General features: G+C 39.7%; 1 protein-coding gene across 1 annotated transcript in view; it reads left to right on the top strand.

Moving 5' to 3' along the window:
- The window catches only part of CDH13 (cadherin 13), a gene marked incomplete at its 5' end in the record, with an annotated part of 275847 nt that overhangs the window by 88744 nt on the left and 166185 nt on the right, over positions 1 to 20918 (top strand). The window contains one exon of the mRNA XM_008565414.1: positions 12195 to 12335. Within this exon, the coding sequence (XP_008563636.1) occupies positions 12195 to 12335 (141 nt within the window). The remainder of the gene's footprint in view (positions 1 to 12194; positions 12336 to 20918) is intronic.

The following is a 20918-nucleotide window of genomic DNA, read 5'->3' as shown; positions in this document are numbered from 1 at the left end:
ACACATCTGGTGGTGGCAACAGTGACCCAGGGGTCTCACATGGCAGAAAATGGTGGAGCAGAGAGAGAGAGACTCTCATGTGCTCTACTTTTAAAACACTCAGAACCACTCCCCTGACCACCATTATTAATCCATTCACTATGGCATAGTCTTACAATCTAATCACTCTTCAAGGCCCCACCTTTCAATTATCATAATAGGATTTCCCACCATCAACAGTTACCGTGGGGATTAAAGCTTCAATGGTGGCGGGGGTCATGGGGGGCGTGGGGTGGGGATCCAATCTACAGCATCCTGAATGGTAGATTTGATTAGGAGATCACATCTGAACGGAAAGATGTTCTAAGAAACAGAGGACTCATGGAACTCCAGGAAGCCCACTTAGATTTCACTTTTCTGAGTAGAGAATGTAGTACTGATTAAACACCCGAAATTAATGGGCAGGGGCCATTATCATGCAGAGAACTGATGTTAGTCAAAGCTTATAAAGCTGAAATTGCTGCAGGCTATAGGCATTTAGAAGCCAATTTTAGAAACATCCACCAGCCCTTGGTGGGCTCATGTGCTTTTGTCACTGGGGGTCAGTAATTGAATTTTCTGGACATTTTGACCAGTATGTAACTTTGTGAAGCCAATTACACAGCAGAACACAATTTTTAGTCTGACCTTAAAAGCATTACCTTCTGTGATTAGAAAACATACAGAGAGCACCACCCTTCTAGCTGCACTTGATTTGGGGGAGGGAGAAGGAAAAAAAACCACCTTGCTATTTCATGTAACCTAGTAAGATTCATTTAGATTCAATGCAGATCATTTAATAACAGGTTTTGTAAAACCTTAACATAAGGAGCCACCATAAAACGTATTATCTTTTATTACCCATACAGAGAATGACATTTTAGATGGTAATAAATTGAAACCCAAGGAAAGCTATTTGCTTTCAGAGAGAGCTTGGCGAATGACAGGAATACCAGTTTCCCAATTTTATACTGTGACAAATATTGCCCCCCAGGGTCATCTGAGACAGCCCCCAGATGGCTCTGCTGAGGCTCATCTGAGCAACATTCTCTTGTCCCTCCCCCCTTTTTTTTGTTTTTGAAAGGTTATTTCCATCTAACCCTCACCAGTTGTTCCACCTTTATCATTCCTCCCCTTGTCTTACACACCTCAGGGTGTGTGACTGGACAAGGGCTGAGTCTAGGGTTAGGACCAGCCATGGGGCATCTGCCTCGGGGTGGAGGATAGCCCACCCCACCCGTTCGAAAGTGCACGAGACTCCCTTTGCGTGGACCCCTCCCCAAAGGGGAAGGACCTTTCCACACAGTCCTGGAAAGCCAAAGCCTCATCAGCCTACCCTACTCTGCATAACCAGACCTAGAGACTAGTGGAGCCTGCCTGACCTTGCCCAGGGCCTGTCTTTGGACCACCAACCTCTGCAACCCAGCATAGTGAAACCCCGAGGTCAAGTTTGCTGTGTTTGATCAACATAGCCATCCCTTGATTTATTTAGTCATCAAACATTTACTGAGAATGCCAGACACTGGACTAGTTTGTGTGATTTTTCCCCAGGTGATTTAGAATAAGTTCAATTTAGTTTCAAAGACTAACCCAATGACCACATAAAGGCAGTGTGTTGGGACATCAGTGTCCCAGGGGGCTAGACACTGGGGATATGGCAGGAATAAGTCCGAGACAGGGTCTTCGCCCTCACCAAGGGCTATCATAAGTACGTGAGTATTTAAAAAGTGGCTGAAATATTGGAAACCACACAATCTGAAGAGAAAATTCTCTAACAAACTGATTTGATATTTACCATTTTGTGGATGGGAGGATGTTCGTCTTCCTACTGGACAGATTGTGCAGAAAAGGTCTGGTTGACATCACACTTAGAAGGATCGAAATGGAAATGTTTTCCAGAGACAAGATAGAGGATACTATTCTGGGAAGGCGGGCAATCCTGGGAGGGTGGCAGTGGGGGGTGAAATGAGGACTGTGACTGGTGAGGCTGAGCGCCTTGTGGGGCGGGCGGGCTGGTGGCAGCTTTTCAGGAAGCTCCATGGCCACTCTCCAGAGGAGGTGCATCAGCTTCCTGTGGCTGCCATAACAAATGACCACAAAATCAGTGGCTTCAAACAACACAAATTTATTGTCTCACAGTTCTGGAGGTCAGAAGTCCAAAATGAGTCTCAGTGGGCTAAAATTGAGGTGTCAGCAGAGCTGGTTCTTTTTGGATGCTCGAGAGGAGAATGCATTTCCTTGCTTTGTCCAGCTTCTAGAGGCCGCTTGTATTCCTCGACTCCTGGCGTCTCCTTCCATCTTGATGCCAGCAGTGTAGCATCTTTAAACCAATCTCTGTCTCTGACTTTTCTGCCACCCTCTTAAAAGGACGGTTGTTCTTATTTTGGGTCCATTCAGATAATCCCAGGTAGTCTCCCCATCTCAAGATCTTTATCAAAGCCCCTTTTGCCACATAATGTAGCATATTCACAGGTTCCATGAGTTAGAAACTGGGCATCTTTGGGGCCATTATTCTGTCTGCCACAGAAGATATGGAAGCGTCTACAGCCAGAAGCTTGACGGTGTTTAGAGTTCCCTTCCACAGTGCACTGTGCTTGATACCTGAACCTGACATTGAGCATTTCACAATGTAATCACAGAGACAGACGTGTGAAGAGAAAATTGTTGTGCTGTGTCATTAAGTCAACCAAGAGGGAAACGTTTACCATAAATATTGACAGGGCTCACGCAGAGGAGGAAGGAGTAACTCTGGGGAGGCAGTGCTTTATGGGGGAGGCAATATCTAAGCAAGGTTTATAAGGACAAGTAGTAATTTCCCAGGGGAACAAAATGCATAGGGTTTAGAGGATTCGGCACGAGCAAAAGTGCAGAGGAGTGAGAAGCCGGAGATGGTGTGAACTGCAGGTAGCTCAGAGTAACAGGAGTATCCCACTGAGCAAAGAGATCTGGGAGCTAGGACCATGGAGAGTTTGTCTTTCATGCTCAAGGAACTGAGACATTGTCCTGGAGCCACTGAAGGGTTTTAAGGAGAGTCCTGTGGTCAGAAGGCAGTTCAGACAGCTCTCTCTAGCTGGCTCTGGGGTGGAGAGTAGTTTAGAAGGAAGCAGAGGGGCGATCAGGAAGCGGTTACAGTGACTCAGGTGAAAAAGGATAAGGGCCTGGAGTCCTGTGACAGCAGGGGTGTTGGAGAGACGAGGATGCCCTCAAGAGAGGCTGGAGTGGCAAAATCAGCAGCACGTGATGATTGGTTGTCTGAGGCAGAGAGGAAATTGCTGAGGACAACTCCCAGGTTCCAGTTTGGAGTGATGGCTCCAGGAAGAGGCACCAGACTGCAGGGGGAGACACGTTCTGACGTTGGCCCATGAGGCTTGAGGGTGAGAATCCAGTGGAGACATCTAGAAGGCAACTGGAAGCGGGCTGGACAGTAGTGCCATTTGGTGTCTTAGAGTGCATGCATGTTTTCTAGAAAGTGAAGGGGGAGGAGCTTCACAGAGACAGAACGTTTAGAAAACTGTTTTCTGTTTTTCATTTAAATTGCATCATAACCAGGTGAGTTTTAAGTTAAATATATAATTTAATAAAGCTCACCTGCATTTAGTCCCATGTCCATTCAGAACAGCACTAGTCAACGTGTAGCCCTGGACCAGCAGGGTCAACGTCTCCAAGAAACATGACAGACATTCGGATCCTCAGGCCCCTCCCTGGACCTCCCGAATCATAAACGTTGGCAGTGTCTCAATGTGCCCTCCGGGGGGTTCTGAAATGCCCGTGTTCAAGTAGCACTGACTCAGACTGTATGTCTTAAGCCCCTCCTCGTACCAGGCATAATGTTGCTATAACAGATCAGGGCCAAAAAGTTAGAAGATACAAGATAATGCAATACACAGTAGATTGTGAAAATATTAAAATCATAGAGAAAATGCATTCTAATTGCATTTTATTTCATTCCAACTTTAGGGGCATGTACTTCCTTGTCTCTACCAAGCAGATAAACCCAAGAAATTCTTTAGCATGTTCAGTTCTGCCTCTAGCCAGCCATGTGCTCTTGGGATTTCCTCTATTTTCTCGTGGCGTGAGTTCCTTGAAGGTGGGCTAGAACAAATGATCCCTGAGGTCCTTTCAAGAACCACTGGCCTGTGTCTCTCTACCTCACAAGCCTTGACTGTAACTACATCAGTGGCCCTGTCCCTGCTGGCCACCCCCATGCTTGTTCCCAGGCTTTTGTTCCTTCTCTGAATTCGCTTCCCTCACACCCATCCTTTAAAGCTCAGCTCCAGCCTTATATTAACCTGAAGCCACTGAAAAGCCACTGAAGCATTCCCAGCCATGCTGTTCATATTCTGAACCTATGAGTACACAGCTCATGCTGCCTACTGCCTTGCGGAGCCGCTTATATGTGTTGTATCTTCCTCCGAGCTGTGAGTTCTTTGAAGAAAGGAAGCATTCTTCTTCTTGTCCTGTCAGTGTCCTAAACAGAATCAGAATCAGCCTTCACTTCTTATTCAATGACTTAACTTAATAGAGTTTTAGGATTAATGCCTCCCATCTTCTCCCATAGAAATTGACTTTCACTTCCAGACCCCATTTCTAATCCTATAGTAGGATATTCCTTTCTGCAGCTATCTCTCCTTTGTCTCCTCCAGCCCTCACCCATGACGCACAATGTCTAGGTTAAGTGGCCTCTCCTCTGTGATATCACAGAACTCTGTAATATTCCCCTCTTGTTCTACTGACATTACCTGGGTGGTGCTTCTCCCCACTAGACCTAATTTCTGTTACGTATCCCACCATCTAGCACAATGCCTAACTCATAGTAAGTGCTCAGTAAATGTTTAGTGAATTAAACAGGGACCGTGTAGGCTTCCTGAGGATCCCCTGTCTGACCCCCTTCACATAGATCTTAATTGGTACCATTCTGACAACACTTATCTCAAAATACCTTTCATACTTGCTTTGTGTTCATTTCCCTGCAATAGAAATGCACCGAAAGTAGGATGTCTATCATTTATCACACCCTAGCAGAGTTATCTGAACCTAGTAGACACCAAATAAATGTTTCAGGAGAACCAAACTGAATGTCAAATATTCACTGCCTTGGGTCTGAAGGGGATGATTTTTCCAGGTATGCTATGAATGCCATTGGCAGGTTATTTACTGTAACTCATCAGTAACATCAGAAGATGTACGCTTTGCCTGGAAATGTTTTATTTGATTTCAGTATCCTTCAACCTCAAATCTATCACTTAGGTTATTCCAACCACATATGTCTAAGACACGGTGTTTATTTTCCCTGTTGCTTCCCCACCCTGCCAGCTCTGCCAGCAACCAGTAAATCTGGAGAAATGAGCTCTGCCTTCTCCTAACCCACCAGAACCCCAGCCGGGAATGAAAATACAGCAGGTGACAGCCAAGAACACGAATGGCCACATTAGCACTAAGAGGCAAGGTGAAGAGGGGCCTAAAGACAAACACATGTCAAACCAGAGTCGCCCTTCTCATGGGGAGCTGGAAGAACGTCACTCCCCGTCTGCAATGGGAGTAAGGCACATTTTATGAGGACAGGAATGCAGTTCCCGCTGGATTTATGGACTACCTATTGGTGGTGTTATGTGGCCAGAGTGGATAAATCAAACTCCAGACAGACAACAACTCGTTCTGCTTCAGATAATGTTTGCACCAATCTGTTGCAATATTTATAGGCCAGGTGTCAGGTGCAACTAACCTGGAGAAGAATGTGGTCCCTGTTGGGTCTCAGTTTTGCAAGGAGTCTTGCCATGGCCAGCTTCTCCGGTCAAAGCTGATAAGTAAATAAAAAGGTGAATTACATTATATCTTTGCTATATATCTCATGTTAATATGTCTCATTAACAATTCTTTAAATGTTAGACAGCAAGGATTCGTTGACAAATATCTTCTTACAGTTTTCTTTGACTCCCAAAGCAGAATTTATATGCTGGACTCAGTTCTTACTGGCTCATGATAGCTGATTGTGTATATCTCTTTCCAACTACACATTTTTGGAGTGACATCATGTTGATAGGTTGAAATCAGTCATGGTAGGAGTAGTTAAACCATCAAAACTGACAAACACTACAAGTCAGAAGAATCCGCTGTTACACATTTACAAGTACATCACTCTATGTAATTCATTATTTTATAAAAATACACATGTATATAATAGACTACTTATTACATAATTGTGATGTCCCAGGCACTGAATTAGTAGCTAAGTAACAAGACAAGGCCCCCTATCTCATAGAGATAAAATTTTCATGGTCAAGATAGCCAATAAACAGGTAATCAATAAAATCATTGTAGGTTGCTGTAAGTGCTGGAGGAAAAACTGTATTTGTTATCTATTGCTGCATAACAAATTACCCCAAAACTTAGTGACTTAAAGTAATAAGTGTTTGTTATCTTACAGTTTCTCTGTTCAGAAATCTGGGCATTTCTCAGCTATTCAGCTGTGTCCTCTGCTTAACAGGCTCCCACAAAGCTGCAGCCAGTGTGTCGGTCCAGAATGTGCAGTCTCGTCAGGAGATTTGACTAGGGCAGGGTCCACATCCGCTATGCTCCCTCACAGGTGGCTGGCAGCATGCAGTTCCTTTTGGCACTTCCCGAAGGCCACCCTCAGTTTTTGGCCACAGCTTCAGCAGACTTTTCAAAGATTCTACTAAATAAGAACAGTAGCCATCATGAGCATTTGCTTATGCCAGCTCTATGCTTAGCACTTTACCTCTTTCAATCCTCACTTACCCTGTAAGTGTAATTATTCTCCCCATTCTACAGACAAGGAAACTGAGTCAATGTAACTTTTAAGTAACTTGGCTGGGATCCCCCGGCTACAAGTGGGGGAGCCAGGGTAACAGTAATTGATGAAATACTGATTGTCCCCTTTGTAAATGTCAGCCACCCTGTTATGGATTAAGGTCCCTGCCTTCATGGAGCTTCCGCATGCGGTGAATAACGACTATCAGCAAATGCGCAGAGATTAGCCTGGAGGAAGAAGTAGAGGTGAAAAGTTGAAAAGTAAGAAAAAAATGGGGTACGATGGACAGAAATTCAGTCTGCACAAACTGCACAGAGAGATGCGGGGAGGGTCTCAAGACCAGGCAGGCGAAGGATTGGGCACTGAGTGCATTAACAGGAAAACCTTTCTCCGTGTAACATTTCTTCGTTGATTTTCCCCCACAGCTACCATTATGCTTGTTATTAGTGATAAATGTTCCATTAAATGCATACTTGTATAGAAACCATCATAACTGTGTAAAACATCGTGGGTTTGGTGATTGATTAGGTGCCATATTTAATGACATGGCTCGATTCTTTTTTCAAGACAAAATGTTTGGTTTTCAAATCAGTGTGATCAGTGAACCTGGCCCATGTCTGCGGAGATTTCCTCTAGGCTTTTTCTTGCAGACACGCCAGCTTCCTTTTGTTTCCAGGATACATATTAACTGTGGCTAGTAGACACCCAGGAGGAGACAAAAATGCAATAGAAATGCATCACTGCAGAACTCAAGCGAGGAGAGCGGCTTGACTCTCTTAGATATGTCTTGTAGATCAGATAGCTTCAAATAAAATCAGAGGAGCCCATTTAATTTTCTAAGTTTTGACACAGTGCATTTCTTGGTCAAAATAAAATCCTGTTGCCTTGAGCTAGAGTTCCCCAAAGTGTAAGCCATTCCCTGAGAATAAAGACTTTGGTTTGGAAATGCCACTGATATGCTCAGAACTTCGGGATATAATTTAGTTCAGGGAACCAGTAATATATCATTATCAATAATGAAAGTTAATTGCCCACCTTGTGTGCTGAGTACTGGCGAGGTGTTGTGGCCAAAGGCATGGTCCTTACTCTTGAAAACTTTGTCCTCACTTAGGAAGATAGCAGATGGGCATTTGGAATAAAACAAAACAGGAAACAGTTTTTTATTTTCCTTACAACAATCGGATGCTACTTTAGTAATAAAAACATTTTTAGTGTTAGCATTAAGTATGCCAGAAAATGGAGACTTTTAGACCATCTCATCCCAAACTTTACAATTTACCTACTTAATAATCTAATTGATTTTCTACTAGGTTAATCAATCTATTTCCCATTATAGCTATAAGTCTTATTTACTTCTAAAGATGAAAATTGATACATTTATTTTTTAAAAGTATTTATAAAACTTGTTAAACTGCAAGAGTTATGCCAATGACTCCTTCCTCTGTGCTATCCTAAGAATTTGTAGATATCTCTGCTTACCTTTGACTATATTTTGTTACAGTTACATGTGAACATGACTGTCTTCAACCCTAAATTTTGAACTCTTTAAAAAAAGGGACCCTGTTTTTCCACCGGTATAGTCCCTGCACCCAGCACAACATTTAGACTAGGTGTTTATTGACTGCTAATTAAATGCATGCATATACTAAAGAAGGAAAAAATTATGGTAACTTTCTCCAGGTTAAAAAAAAAAAAAGTTTCTGTGCAGGAGAAAATGTTAAAAGCAAAAACAACATATTCATGAAATGATTGGAATGTTGTGAAGAGCTTATTATGATACTAAGGTATGATATGATAGCTCCTACACTTTCTTGCTGTATTAGTCCATTTTCTGTTGCTTATAATAAAATACCTGAAACCAGGTAATTTATAAAGGAAAGAAATTTATTTTTTACAGTTTCAGAGTCTGGGCAGTACAAACTCCAGGGAACATATCTGGTGAGGGCCTTCTGTGTGGGAACTCTCTACAGGATCTTGTGACAATGAGGGTGTCACATGGTGAGAATGGGCTAAGCAAAAGAGCTAAAATTCTCACTTACTCTCCTTTTAAAGCCATCAGAACCATGTTCGTTACTCCATGAATAGATTGATCAATTCACAAGGGCACAGTCCTCACAATCTAATCATCTCTTAAAGGCCCCACCTTTCAAATACCATAATTGGATTTCCCACCCTCTTAACACTGTTACAATGGGGGTCAAGTTTCCAGTACATGAACTTTGGAGGACACATTTACCCCATAACACTCGCTAATAACCAAATAATTGATGATAACGTTAGTTACAATATTAGTCAGAACTGCCTTCTTAATACTCACAGGTCATCTAAATCATGAGGAAAGGAGAAATTTATGAGCTCATAGAATTCACAAAAGCTGAGAGGTAAATTCTGGCTTCAACAATGACTATTAAGGGCTCAAATGACGTTAAGAGAACGCCATGTCTTCCTCTCTGTCTGTGTCACATTCACTGTCAGGTTGGCTTTCTCTGTGTGGTTGCAACTGGTCACAACCAGCTCCAGATCGATCCCCTCTCCCCCACTTTCAAGTTCAACAGAAAGAGAATTTTCCCTAAGCATTCTAAGAGAAATACAAGGACACCTCAAAATGTTCCTGGAGAAACTGGATTAAAAGATAATTTGAATCCTTCCGTGAACTTTCTGAAGATTCCTCAGTCTCCCAGAATTGAATGCTAATTGTAGGGTGGCCTACCTAGGGTTTGGTGCCCATCACATGGCCACAGGAATGGGAGGCCTTGATTGGCCAGGTCTGAGCCACATGACCATCCCTAGATCAGGCATGGAGTCAGCCCTACCTGAACTCCACCTGTACTGAGAGTGAGAAAGGGGTGATGCCCCAGGGGAATTACAGCATAGGCACAAGAAGGAGAGGGAACAGACACTGGGAAAGCAAAGCAGCTCGTGCCCACTATAGTTAGTTCCCAGAGCTGTCTGGTAGCATGTCCCCACAGCAATCTGTACTGCAAGTTGGAGTGAATGCTGTGAGGAATTTATCTCCTTTTTAGGTAGTCATCATAAGATCCCACTGGTCCCCCAATTTGCTTCATGGAGCAAGGTCAGGAGCTGTTCTATAGGGACAAGCCATGCCCGTGATCATGAACTAAATATCCCTGTAAGACTGGTATGAAAATTGGTAACATCCTCTCCTCTTGGAAAACAATATTGAAATATAAATAACCTTAAAACATTCAAACACTACAATCTAGTAATTTACATCTTGAGATCTATCATTCAAAAACAAACAAAACACACACATACAAAAAACAGCCAAAATACATGTAAGGCTTCCTGAATAAAGATGTTCATTGCAGTGTTATTTAAAATTGTCAATATATTTAAAAGACTGTAAATAACCTAAAGACCCAATAATCAAAGATGATTAAGTAAATCATAAAATTTACATATGATTATATTTTACATGACCCGTAAAATTATGTCCAGGAATTATGTTGGTAAATTATATTACATGGGAAAAATGATATTAAGTTTACCATGATCTTTTCTATGAGTAATATCTTTTCTATATAACTCAGGCAGAACCAGAGCTAAGTATGGAGTCAAATTCCATCACACTCAGCAATAAGAGAGTTCTGTGACCTTCAGTCCTGGTGGAGTTAGAATTGAAATCAAAACATCATGCATAGAGTTATCAAAAAAATACATCAGCATCCCACTCACCAGAGAAAATTTAAGTTTAGAGCCTTACCAAACTGTCCAACAGAATGAATACTCCTCAAATCAGTAGCTCAGAAGCTCTTAAAGAAACAACCAATTAAAGGTGCCCCAGGGAACGAACAGCTAACCACTCTTCAAAAGTACTTTAAAGTTTTGGGTAAAGCTAGCACTGAGCTATTAAAATTTACCATGCAAACTTGTGACTTTAGAAGGAAACTAGAGATATGCTGCAGCTTTTTTGTTCTTTGCTCCCTGTGGCATTTCTTAATTATTAGTTGGTATAACCAGCAGTTTTTGAAATTGTCATACTGGTACAACTGTTTATGCTATTGTAAACACCTTTCATTTTTATTACTGAAGGTAGTTCAACTCAGACTCTTTGTGTGAGTGATTAAGAAACCAATCCAAACTGGTTTAAGCAAATAAGGAAAATTAATGTCTTAATGAGCTGAAAAGTCCATGGGCAGGGCAGGGAATGATGAAGAAGCTTCAGTGCAATCACTGAAGACCATTTCTTTTTCTCCAAGTTCAAGGGTAATTCTCTCCATTAATTGGCTTCATTCTCAGACTGGCTTCCCCTGCACCACCTTGCTGTGGTCCTGAGATGGCTCATCTGGCTCCTCCAGCTAAATGCTTCCAGGTTTTACAGGGAAACCCAGCTTCCTTCCCTCATCAAACACAGGGCCTGGGCCTCGGCCTGGACTAGTCATTATGTCCCAGAATGAGATGCGCTTATTGACTCTTCCTAATCAGGACTCATTCCAAAAGTTCACCAGATGGAAGGTGGGGAAAGACAAACCACATGGGTGGAGAGGTCCCCAGAGGGAACTTGGGGTGCTGCCTTACCAGAAGAATGGTGGTGTGCTGATTGATCAAGATAGGGTGATCCACCTCTGAAGGCAACTTGAATGCAGGGGCTGTTATTTACCAACCACTTCCCTCTTCTTCATCTTAGGTTCAGAGCTGTTTTGTTCATTGTTTTGAATGTTTAAACATGGTAGCCAAATATCTGCCAAATAGTCACATGAGAAACATTTGTGTACAAAGAGAGATGATCATGCAATATAGCTTGTGTTAAATTCATCAGGTCATGGTTGGATAAAGTGCATCTTCCAAATTTAACATCCTGTGAAATTAAAAGAACATGAAAGAAGTGCAGTATAAGTGATTCTGAGCCTCAGTTGTTTTCTTTTCCACCTGTAAAATGGGAACAATGATTGCAGTTTGAAATCCATCTTAGAAAGATCAACTACAATGACTTCTGTAACGTACAGTAGTACAATGCCTGGCCCATCAGATTGTTCAGTAAACGTGAGTTCCTAAAGCTGCTGATCTCATCATCAAAGTTAGCCTCATTTCTGGGTAAGCTCCATGAGGTCACTGTGAAATAACAGATAAGAGTGTGGACATCAAATATACGATGTATACCCAAACCCAGGAAATGGGGCACTCTGGAGTATATCAAATGTCCCCTTAAACAAGGACAATAAGTAGATTCCATCCCCACAGCTGATTCCAGTCTATGAATAGTGACTGTCATATTGGAGAGATTCCAAAGGCACATTTATACACAACAGTTAGAAATGCTGTGACTGATGAAAGTGCCTGTCTAGATGGAGAGGGGAGAGACAGCCCCAGCAACACACCTGCCACCTTTCCAGAGCTGTGACACAGATCTAAACACCATCTTCTCTGTTGTGTTTGTGCTTTGTAGACTCTGGAAAACCCCAAGTATGAATTGATCATCGAGGCTCAAGATATGGCTGGACAGGATGTTGGATTAACAGGCACAGCCACAGCCACAATCATGATCGATGACAAAAATGATCACTCGCCAAAATTCACCAAGAAAGAGGTAAATTCTTGCTGGACACCACCACTATGGTCACAGTCATGATTACTGATTAATATTAATTCTGCGTACCATGGGTCCTGCTGGCTTCCTGTTTGCAAAATCAGAATTCTCTTTTGTGAGAGAGAGGATAGTATTTTGCTGGAATTCTTTCTTACATTTTTATTGTGTGTGTGTGTAGCTAAAATACCAAAGCACTGTGAGAACAAAAGCATTGAATCTTGTTAAAGTGTATGAGAAAATAACTTTTAATGCCCAAGTGCCATTTTCATAGTTTTATTGGTGTTATTTAGCATTGAGTTATGTGAGTCCCATTGTGGTTTTAGCATAAAAATAACTATTTTTTTTCAGCAAGTACAGATTGAGAAGCCAGACCGAAAAGCAGCAGATTTTCTTGGCAAGAACAAGATGGCCCAGGAGCTTATAAATAACAACCAAGTTAGCTTGTCTGGGAGAGCCATTATTTATCCCCAGCTCCTATGCTTTTATGATTATGGATCATTGTTGTCGTTTTCCATTTATGCCAGCAGAGCGATGTTTGGGGAGGGGCTGCATATGCAAGATTACATTCTGTTGCTGAGTGTGTACCTGAGCTAAGAAGTCATTTGCACTGTGCATCGGATGGAAATGAGCTGAGATACTGGCTTCCTTGGGGGTCAGGGCCATGGATCTGACCTCTTCTTACCAGTCAAGTGAAGATGTAGAATGATTACAGTGGGTCCATTTCCTGAGTCCTTACTGCACTCACCATGGTGTTCCCCACCTTTGATCTGTCACCTCGTTTGATTGTGAGAGGTTGGCTTTATTAACCACATTTTATAAAAGAGGGAGCTTATTATTAAGCTCAGAGAACCTAGAGAACAGCTTCAAGGTCATGGGCAGAGTAAACAACAGAAACAGGAAGTGGACCAGTTTCCTGTGACTCAAAAGCCACTCTCTTAACTGCAGTGCTGTGCATCCCCATCTCCATGGATGTTTCTGCCCTGCAAGACATTCAGAGAAAAGACATGTGTGGACCTGCAGTTGCCACATCCCTCTGTCAAGGAATCCTAGGGCTACCTCAAGTGGCTTGGGACATGGACCCTCTTAGCTCTACCCTGGTCCCCACTGGCATTTCCACCTCGGCAGCCCTATGTGACTCATACAGGAGGTAGAAATCTCTCTCTCCCACTAGTGTCTTAGGCATTCAGGATTCCAACCTCAAAACAGCAAAGCCCACAGTGGTTTGATGTGGCCTCATTCTATGACTTCCCATGACAGTGTTCTAATAACTGCTAATACCAATTGCTAATTATTACTGTGTTTCCCACACTGGTGTTCCAAGAAATTAGTCCCACAAGTTACACCATGGCAGGGGACAAGAGGGATGAAAAAAAAAATTCAGGATCAAATAGATGTATGGAATATCAAATTGAATAGTTTAAAAGATTTTTCTTACAGCAAGACTTCTGAGTAACTTTTAAATGCCTGTTTCTCTAAGAGGAGGTAGGTATGGTCTATAGGGTTTCTCAGGCTTCTTTGGCCTGGGAACATTTTTTCCTGGACCATCACATCATAGCCTATTGAGCTAAGGGTTTCATGGGGATATTGGTTTATCTGTACCATTTCCTGTTAACCTACTTCAAAATAAGAGCTCAAGGTACATTGTTACACTTCTTGCCATGTACTGGAGACTCAAAAAAGATTGCTCAAAGCAACATGAATGCAATGAGAAACCCGAAGGGACTGCGCCTCAGCAACTCCTCTGTTGGAAGGCAATACTGGGTACAGCCGTGATTCAAAGTCAGCTTCTGTTTTTATTGTAAGGATAGGGAAGTTTCACAAGAAAAATCAGTTGATTCAATCATTTCAAAAGAACACAAAGACATGGGCAATGTGACAAGAGTTATCTATGGCTGAGTATAGCTTAAACAATAGAAACTAGTAACATCATTAAAATTAACAATGTGATATTCCAAAGTACAACTCGTGAAAAGCTAAGTTGGTCAAACTGTGTTCATTATCGAATTTAAAATATAACCTCTCCTTAAATGATTTAAGCAAGAGTTACATTCTTTTGATTAAATCTAAGTGTAATTGTCTCTAAAGTTTCCACCAACAAACAGCTTGCCTTTAGCAAACATTTTTCACATTTTTCCCTACAGCAATTCTTTCAACATCTTTTAACAACAATCAGTATGTTAAATAACCAAAGTACATAATCCCATCCCTCAACAGTGATTAGAATTGATTAGATGGGCTTTTGTCAGATAGCTGTAGACCATTGTCTTCTAATGAGGACCTTTGTCCCATACATGCATTACTATCTAAAAATCAACTGAGAATCAACATATACTTGATTAGAATTGATTAGATGGGCTTTTTGCCCTGCTTGTAGGCTGTTGCTTCCTAGCTAAGGACTTTTGTCCCATAAGTTTTTTAGCTAAAGAGCTCTGTCTAAAAATCAAATGAGAATCAAGATTTCTAACCAGCTACAGTACATTGTAATATTCAATATGAACATAGCAATAAAAACAAAAGTGGGATAACCCCACCAAAAGTAAGAAGACCTGTCAACGTTACCAACTGTGTGAGATCAGTCACTTCAGTGCAGCTGCATTTAGTTCATGTGACTCCAGAAAAAAAGAAGTGCTTCATGAACTAAACACTGTGAAAGACTTTTTTTGTTGTTAATATCACTGAATTCAAGGAGGACTTTAACATAAATCTTAAGTAAGAATAGCATAAGGAAGATATATTAACCCGTGGATCGGCAAAAGCACAAGAATTTTCTTTAAATGAACATTGGACAATTAGCTTGGGATTCCCTAAGGGCAGAGCTGATGTCTAAACTCATACAGAGATGTAAGTAACAAAATAAGGAGCATGGGAAGCCAGTAAGTACATTAGACTCCCTCTTGGAGATTAGACATCCCAAAGCAGTCTTTTCCAGTGTTGGATAAATTCACAGTTGAACATTCTAACATGTTCTTAAAAGGCTGACATTCTTTGTTGTTGAAAAGAAATTTATACATTTTTGATACCAAAATTGCCAGAGGTAGTATGATGGAGAGGTGGAGAGGTGAGCTCTGCAACCAGAACTGGACTCAAATCCTACTGTCAACAGGGCTGATGGTAGAGCCTACCCTGTCAGGTCTTCATGAATGTTAAATGACCTAATGATGAAAAGTGCCTGTAGCTGGTACTCTCTAGAGTGTTGGGGATGAGTGCAGTGCTGATGAGGAAGATGTTGATATGATGACAGTGATGTTTCTAAAACATCAGAGGCCAAATGATATTCTCAGCCAGAGGGCCATCTCCCTCCACTGTTTTTCTTTAAAGTGATCTGTGAATCTGCTCAAGAACTTCAATATACATGGGTTAGATCCTAGAGTTCTAGGGGAGAAGGAATTCTGGAGGAGAGGTGGCAGAATCTGTAAAATGCATCACTATGATATCAGGACTGGGAATGAAAGCAAGAAAGTACAGGAAAAACCTGCTGGGGCAAGGAGAGCTGTGCTGAGGACTCAGCCCAGATGCGGTGTTCTTTAGGATGTGGATGGTCTCTAGAACATGGATGTACTAGAGACAGAGGAAACATAGAACTTGTGATCTCAACATTGGAACAATGTTTAGAGCTGAAGGTCAAGGTTTAGTCATTCCAGAATGAAATGGTGAAGCTGAAGATGTGCAGAAAGCTGTCCAAGAAGATGCTGTTAGATAAATTTCTGCATATATTATGATATTTCTTAGGAAGTTCATAGGAATACATGGTTCAATTTCCCAGACTCCTCTTATCTTTCTGCTCTGTCTTCCTCAAGGCTGCCTCATGGTACAATAGGGTCACTGCTGCACCAGCCATCAAGTCCACTAACAGGCAGAAAGAAGAGGGGCATGGGAAGGGTGAAGAAAGACGTGCCACCTAAGTAAATGTCATTCAAAGAGCTTACCTTGAAGCCCAAGTGATTTCTACCTGCATCATCTTAGCCTTGTTTATCTGTAAAGGAGACTGAGAAATGACTCCAACCATCTCTAGTTGGCATGTTGCAACCCTCTGCAATATAGTGGTTGTTTAAGAAAGGACTTATTTTAAAGGTTATTTCAAAAGGAAAATTCCTGGTGCAAAGTACACTCTTTTGTTTCTTCCCCTTGTGTTCATTTACAGTGACTGCAAACTTGCTGAGAACCAAGGGCAACATCTCTCTTATTCTCTGTTGCACCCCAGTAGGCACTTAATAATTCAGTATTTGCTGTATGCTTCCTGAATGAAGATCATTTTAACTTGAGAACAGTGTCACAGGATATGATGAACAAGGTTGAAGTTAAAATTGCTACTTATATATGAAATTAATCTTTAGTCATTGACTTTTATGCAAATTTAGGTTGGAAACACTAGCTTCCTGTGGAGACTTTTTCTAGTAGCTTGTACACATAGCTTCAACCTAAGTTGTTTTTGAATTTCCTAGATAAGGTATTTTGAAGTAATCTTAGGAAATATAATTGAACTCTCCAAACCCAGCATTTGAAATACAGGTGAGAGCCTCAGTCCCATATAGAGCAAAGTGATTTGTCTATTCCATTCTCTGAAGTCTTTTTATAAAAGACTTTTGATTTGTGTTTGAAACACAGTTGATGCCAACAAACAGTGATTGAAAAACTCATGTTTTCACAGAAATCTCAGGTCATGGGTATTAATTAAACTCCCTAACAATTTTAAAAGAATATGTTTGCAAATGACTATAAGATTTTTAAAAACAGACATTGAGCAGTTTCTTCATTTACTGAATCAATTTCATTTTCAAATTGCACTTTAAAACAGCGATTGGTAATTTTGACTTAATAACTAGGAATTTTTTTTTTTTAGCAACATGATTTCTTTCTTTCTGAGGTAAATGTTTTAGTGTTTGAGCTATAACATTACAATATGTATAATAAAAATGACATAAAACTTAAAAGGTTCTGTCCTCCAGCTGGAAAATGAGAGACGGGTAAATGCTTCGGGCTTTACACAGCATGGAAGGTGAATGACAGGTGCCCAGAACCGGCGAGCTGCACCTGAGCCACAGGCGGATACACATGCAAGGTTATCAAATGAAGGTTGGGGTCTAGTCTCTAATTTCCAAAATCCATTGCGGCATCTTCAAGCTCACAGGATGCCCCAAGAATCTTATTTTTCTTTGGGGTAGTAATTTTTGAATAAAAACATTTTATTAATTAACTGCCTAATACATCCTGTAATATATTTTCTCCTACATATTTGGCTGCAAACTCTATGGCTGCTTCTTCACATAATAATTATGTAGTATCATTTTTTATAGAAATATGAGAACAAAAAGTCTATTCTTTCCTCCAGCAGGGTTGATAGAAATTCGCTTTGTATTCATAATAGTTTAGAAACTTTTTTTTTTTACCTTCCCATCACATTTTATTACAGGAGAACTTGTGTAAATTTTGAGGATTGTTGTCAAATTTGACAAAATCTCTATCAAGTTTCTGTCATGGATATGAGCTATATAATTCAAATGTATAATGATTAATCTTTAAATTGATGACACTTGTTAACTAGCTTGTCATCCGTGTCCTTGTTTTGTAGAATATTATGAGTTTTATGTTATCTTTATGGGTGCCAGTATGGCTGATCAAATTGGCAAAAATTTAAATCTTTCTGCAATGTGTTTATTATGATTTACTTTATTAGTTAATTTATGAAACAAAGAAGGAGCTTATTTCTTATGTTAGAAATTTACCTTTTTCCTCTTAATGAATGATCTGAGGCAGAATGATGTCAGGATAATACCTATTTCATTCCTTAACTATATGACTTTGCTTCATATTCCATTAAGTTTTTTTAGTAACAGCTTTATTGAGATATAATTCACATGCCATAAAGTTCACCCTTTTAAAATGTGCAATTCATTGGTTTTTAGCATATGCACCAAGTTGTGCAATCTTTGGTACTATCTAATTTTAAAACATTTTGATCACCCCAAAAAGAAAGACTGTATCCATTAGCCTTTCCCCTTTCCCCCCCATCCCCTGGCAACCACTAATCTACTATCAGTCTTTATAATTTGTTAATTAAGAAAATTTTATAGCAATGGATCATACAGTATGTGGTCCTTTGTGATGGCTTCTTTCACTTAGTGTAATTTTCTCGAGGTTTATCCATGTCGTAGCATGTATCAGTGCTCCACTCCTTTGTATGGCTGAATAATACTCCGTTATATGGATATGCCACACTGTATTTATCCATCCATCCATTGATGGATATTTGGGCAGTTTCAACTTTCTGGCTACTGTGAATAATGCTGATATGAACATCATGTACAATCCATTAAAGTTTTTATCTGAATTTTTCTCTCAATTCCTGAATAGCTGGAAAGAGAAAGAAATGACCCATCATATTGCTCCAAATTAGTAGTCTGTAATTTCTTACTTGTTTTATTGAAACATTCCAAAATGTCTTTCTAAATTGCACTTAATGTGGCTTATTCAAGGATTATCAACTTCTTTTTAATAACCATATAACATTACAAAAAAAAAGTACACAAATCCTGAGGGATTTAATTCTTGACAAGTCAAACACAAAACCCAAATCAAGAAATAGAATGTGATCAGCAGCTGGATGGTTCCCAGGGTTCCTTGTAGTATCACCGCCTGCTCCTGTCCTGACTACCTTCACTGTACATTAGGTTTTCCTATTTTTAATCTTTACAGAAATGGAATCATACAAACAGTGTGTACTCTTTTCGCTAATGTTTGTGAGATTCATCTATATTTTTGCATGCAGCCATCGTCTAGTCATGTTCATTTCTATACAAACGTATTTCAGTTTACTCATCTGTTCTACTATGTGCAACCATTTGGGTGGTTTCCAGTTTGGGTGGGGTTAGTTTGGGTAATGGTGGAATGAGCATTCTTGAATGTGTCTTTGGGTATGCATATTACTGCATGTATGTGTTTCTGTTTGAGGTATACCTATAGGTGAAATTGCTGGGTCAACTTTAGTTGAGATTGCCAGTTTTTCAATTTCGTTGTTTCGGATTACACTGGAACAGTCAATGAGAATTTTGACTACTGTATATCCTCCCCAACATTTGGTATTGTCAGGATTTTTTGTTTATTAACCTTTCTAACATGTGCGTAGTGGTATTTCACTGTGGTTTTAATTTGTATTTCCCTGATGGCTGCTGATATTGACTATCTATCATTCACATACTGGCCACTGGGATTGTACTTTTGGACAGTGCCTGTTGAAGATTTCAGTCATTTTTCAAGTTGAGTTCTTTTTCTGTTCTTGATGTGTGGCTCTTTATATATTCTAGATGTGAGCCCTTTGAGCTATATACATGTTGCAAATATCTTCTTCCACTCTGGCTTGACTCTTTACTCTCTCAATGAAGAGAGGTTCTCAATTTATTGAAGTTCAATTTTTTAACTCTTATTTGATGATTAATGCTGTCTGTGTCCCATTTTTGCCTACTCCAAAGGTTTAATTTCTTTGACAGATGTAAAACATTTCAGGTTTTTATTTCTCTTTATTTGAATTTGATAAGTTGTGTTTTTACAGGAATTTGTCCATTGCATCTTTTTAAAAAAATGCTGCCAAGAAGTCTACCAATTTTATTAATCTTTTCAAAGAAACAACTTTTTGTTTTGTTGGGTTTTCTCTATTGTGCATTTTTGTTTGTTTGTTTCCTTTCTTCTATTTCTTTGGTTATCATTTGCTATATTTTTTCAAATCTCTTTGAAATTATATGTAGATCATTAATTTTCAATCTTCCTTCTTTTCTAATGTATGAATTTAAGACTATTTAAGTTTTCCCTTAAGCATGGCTACAGTTGCATTTCACAATGTGTGATATGATGTATTTTCATTTTCAGTTCAAAAATATTTTCAAAACTCCTTTGTGTTCTTTCTATGAGTAATGATATTTGAGAAGTATATTTCTTAAAGCTACATATTTGGGGGTTTTCTCATTTTTTCATTGCCATTAATATGTAGCTTAATTTCACAGTGCTTAGAGGATGTACTCTATATGATTATTGTCTTGTAACAATTGTTAAGACTTGCTTTACAACCCAGCATAGAATCAGTTTTGATAAATGGTCCACATGCACTTGAAAATAATTTAAATTTACAGTTGTTTAGTATTATGTTTTATAACATCAACTAGGTTAAGGTTTACAATTTTGTTTTTTAAATCTTCTATATGTGTTTTATTAATCTGCTTATTCTACTGCACTAGAGTAGATATGATATCTACAATTATAGATATATTTATTTCTTCTGCTAATTCTAGAAAATTTTTCTTTGAATATTTTGAAGCTGTGTTATTAGGTGCATACAAATTTAGAATTATTGTGTCTTCCTTTATTGTTATGAAACTTACCCCTCTATCTCTGAAAATGCTTTTTGCTGTAATATTTACCTCATCTAGTATTATAATAATTATCCTAGATTTCTTTTGGCAGTGTCATAATAATATATTTTTTCCATTGTTTTTTCCCTCAAATTCTCTGTAATCTTATACTTAGAGTTGTGTCTCTTAAATCAATTCTGATAATCCTACTCTTCTTACTTGGATTATTTTTTCCATTTACATT

Source organism: Galeopterus variegatus, unplaced genomic scaffold, assembly GCF_000696425.1.
Source record: "Galeopterus variegatus unplaced genomic scaffold, G_variegatus-3.0.2 Scaffold197, whole genome shotgun sequence".
Classification (NCBI taxonomy): domain Eukaryota; kingdom Metazoa; phylum Chordata; class Mammalia; order Dermoptera; family Cynocephalidae; genus Galeopterus; species Galeopterus variegatus.
This window is presented reverse-complemented; position numbering and strand designations above follow the sequence as displayed.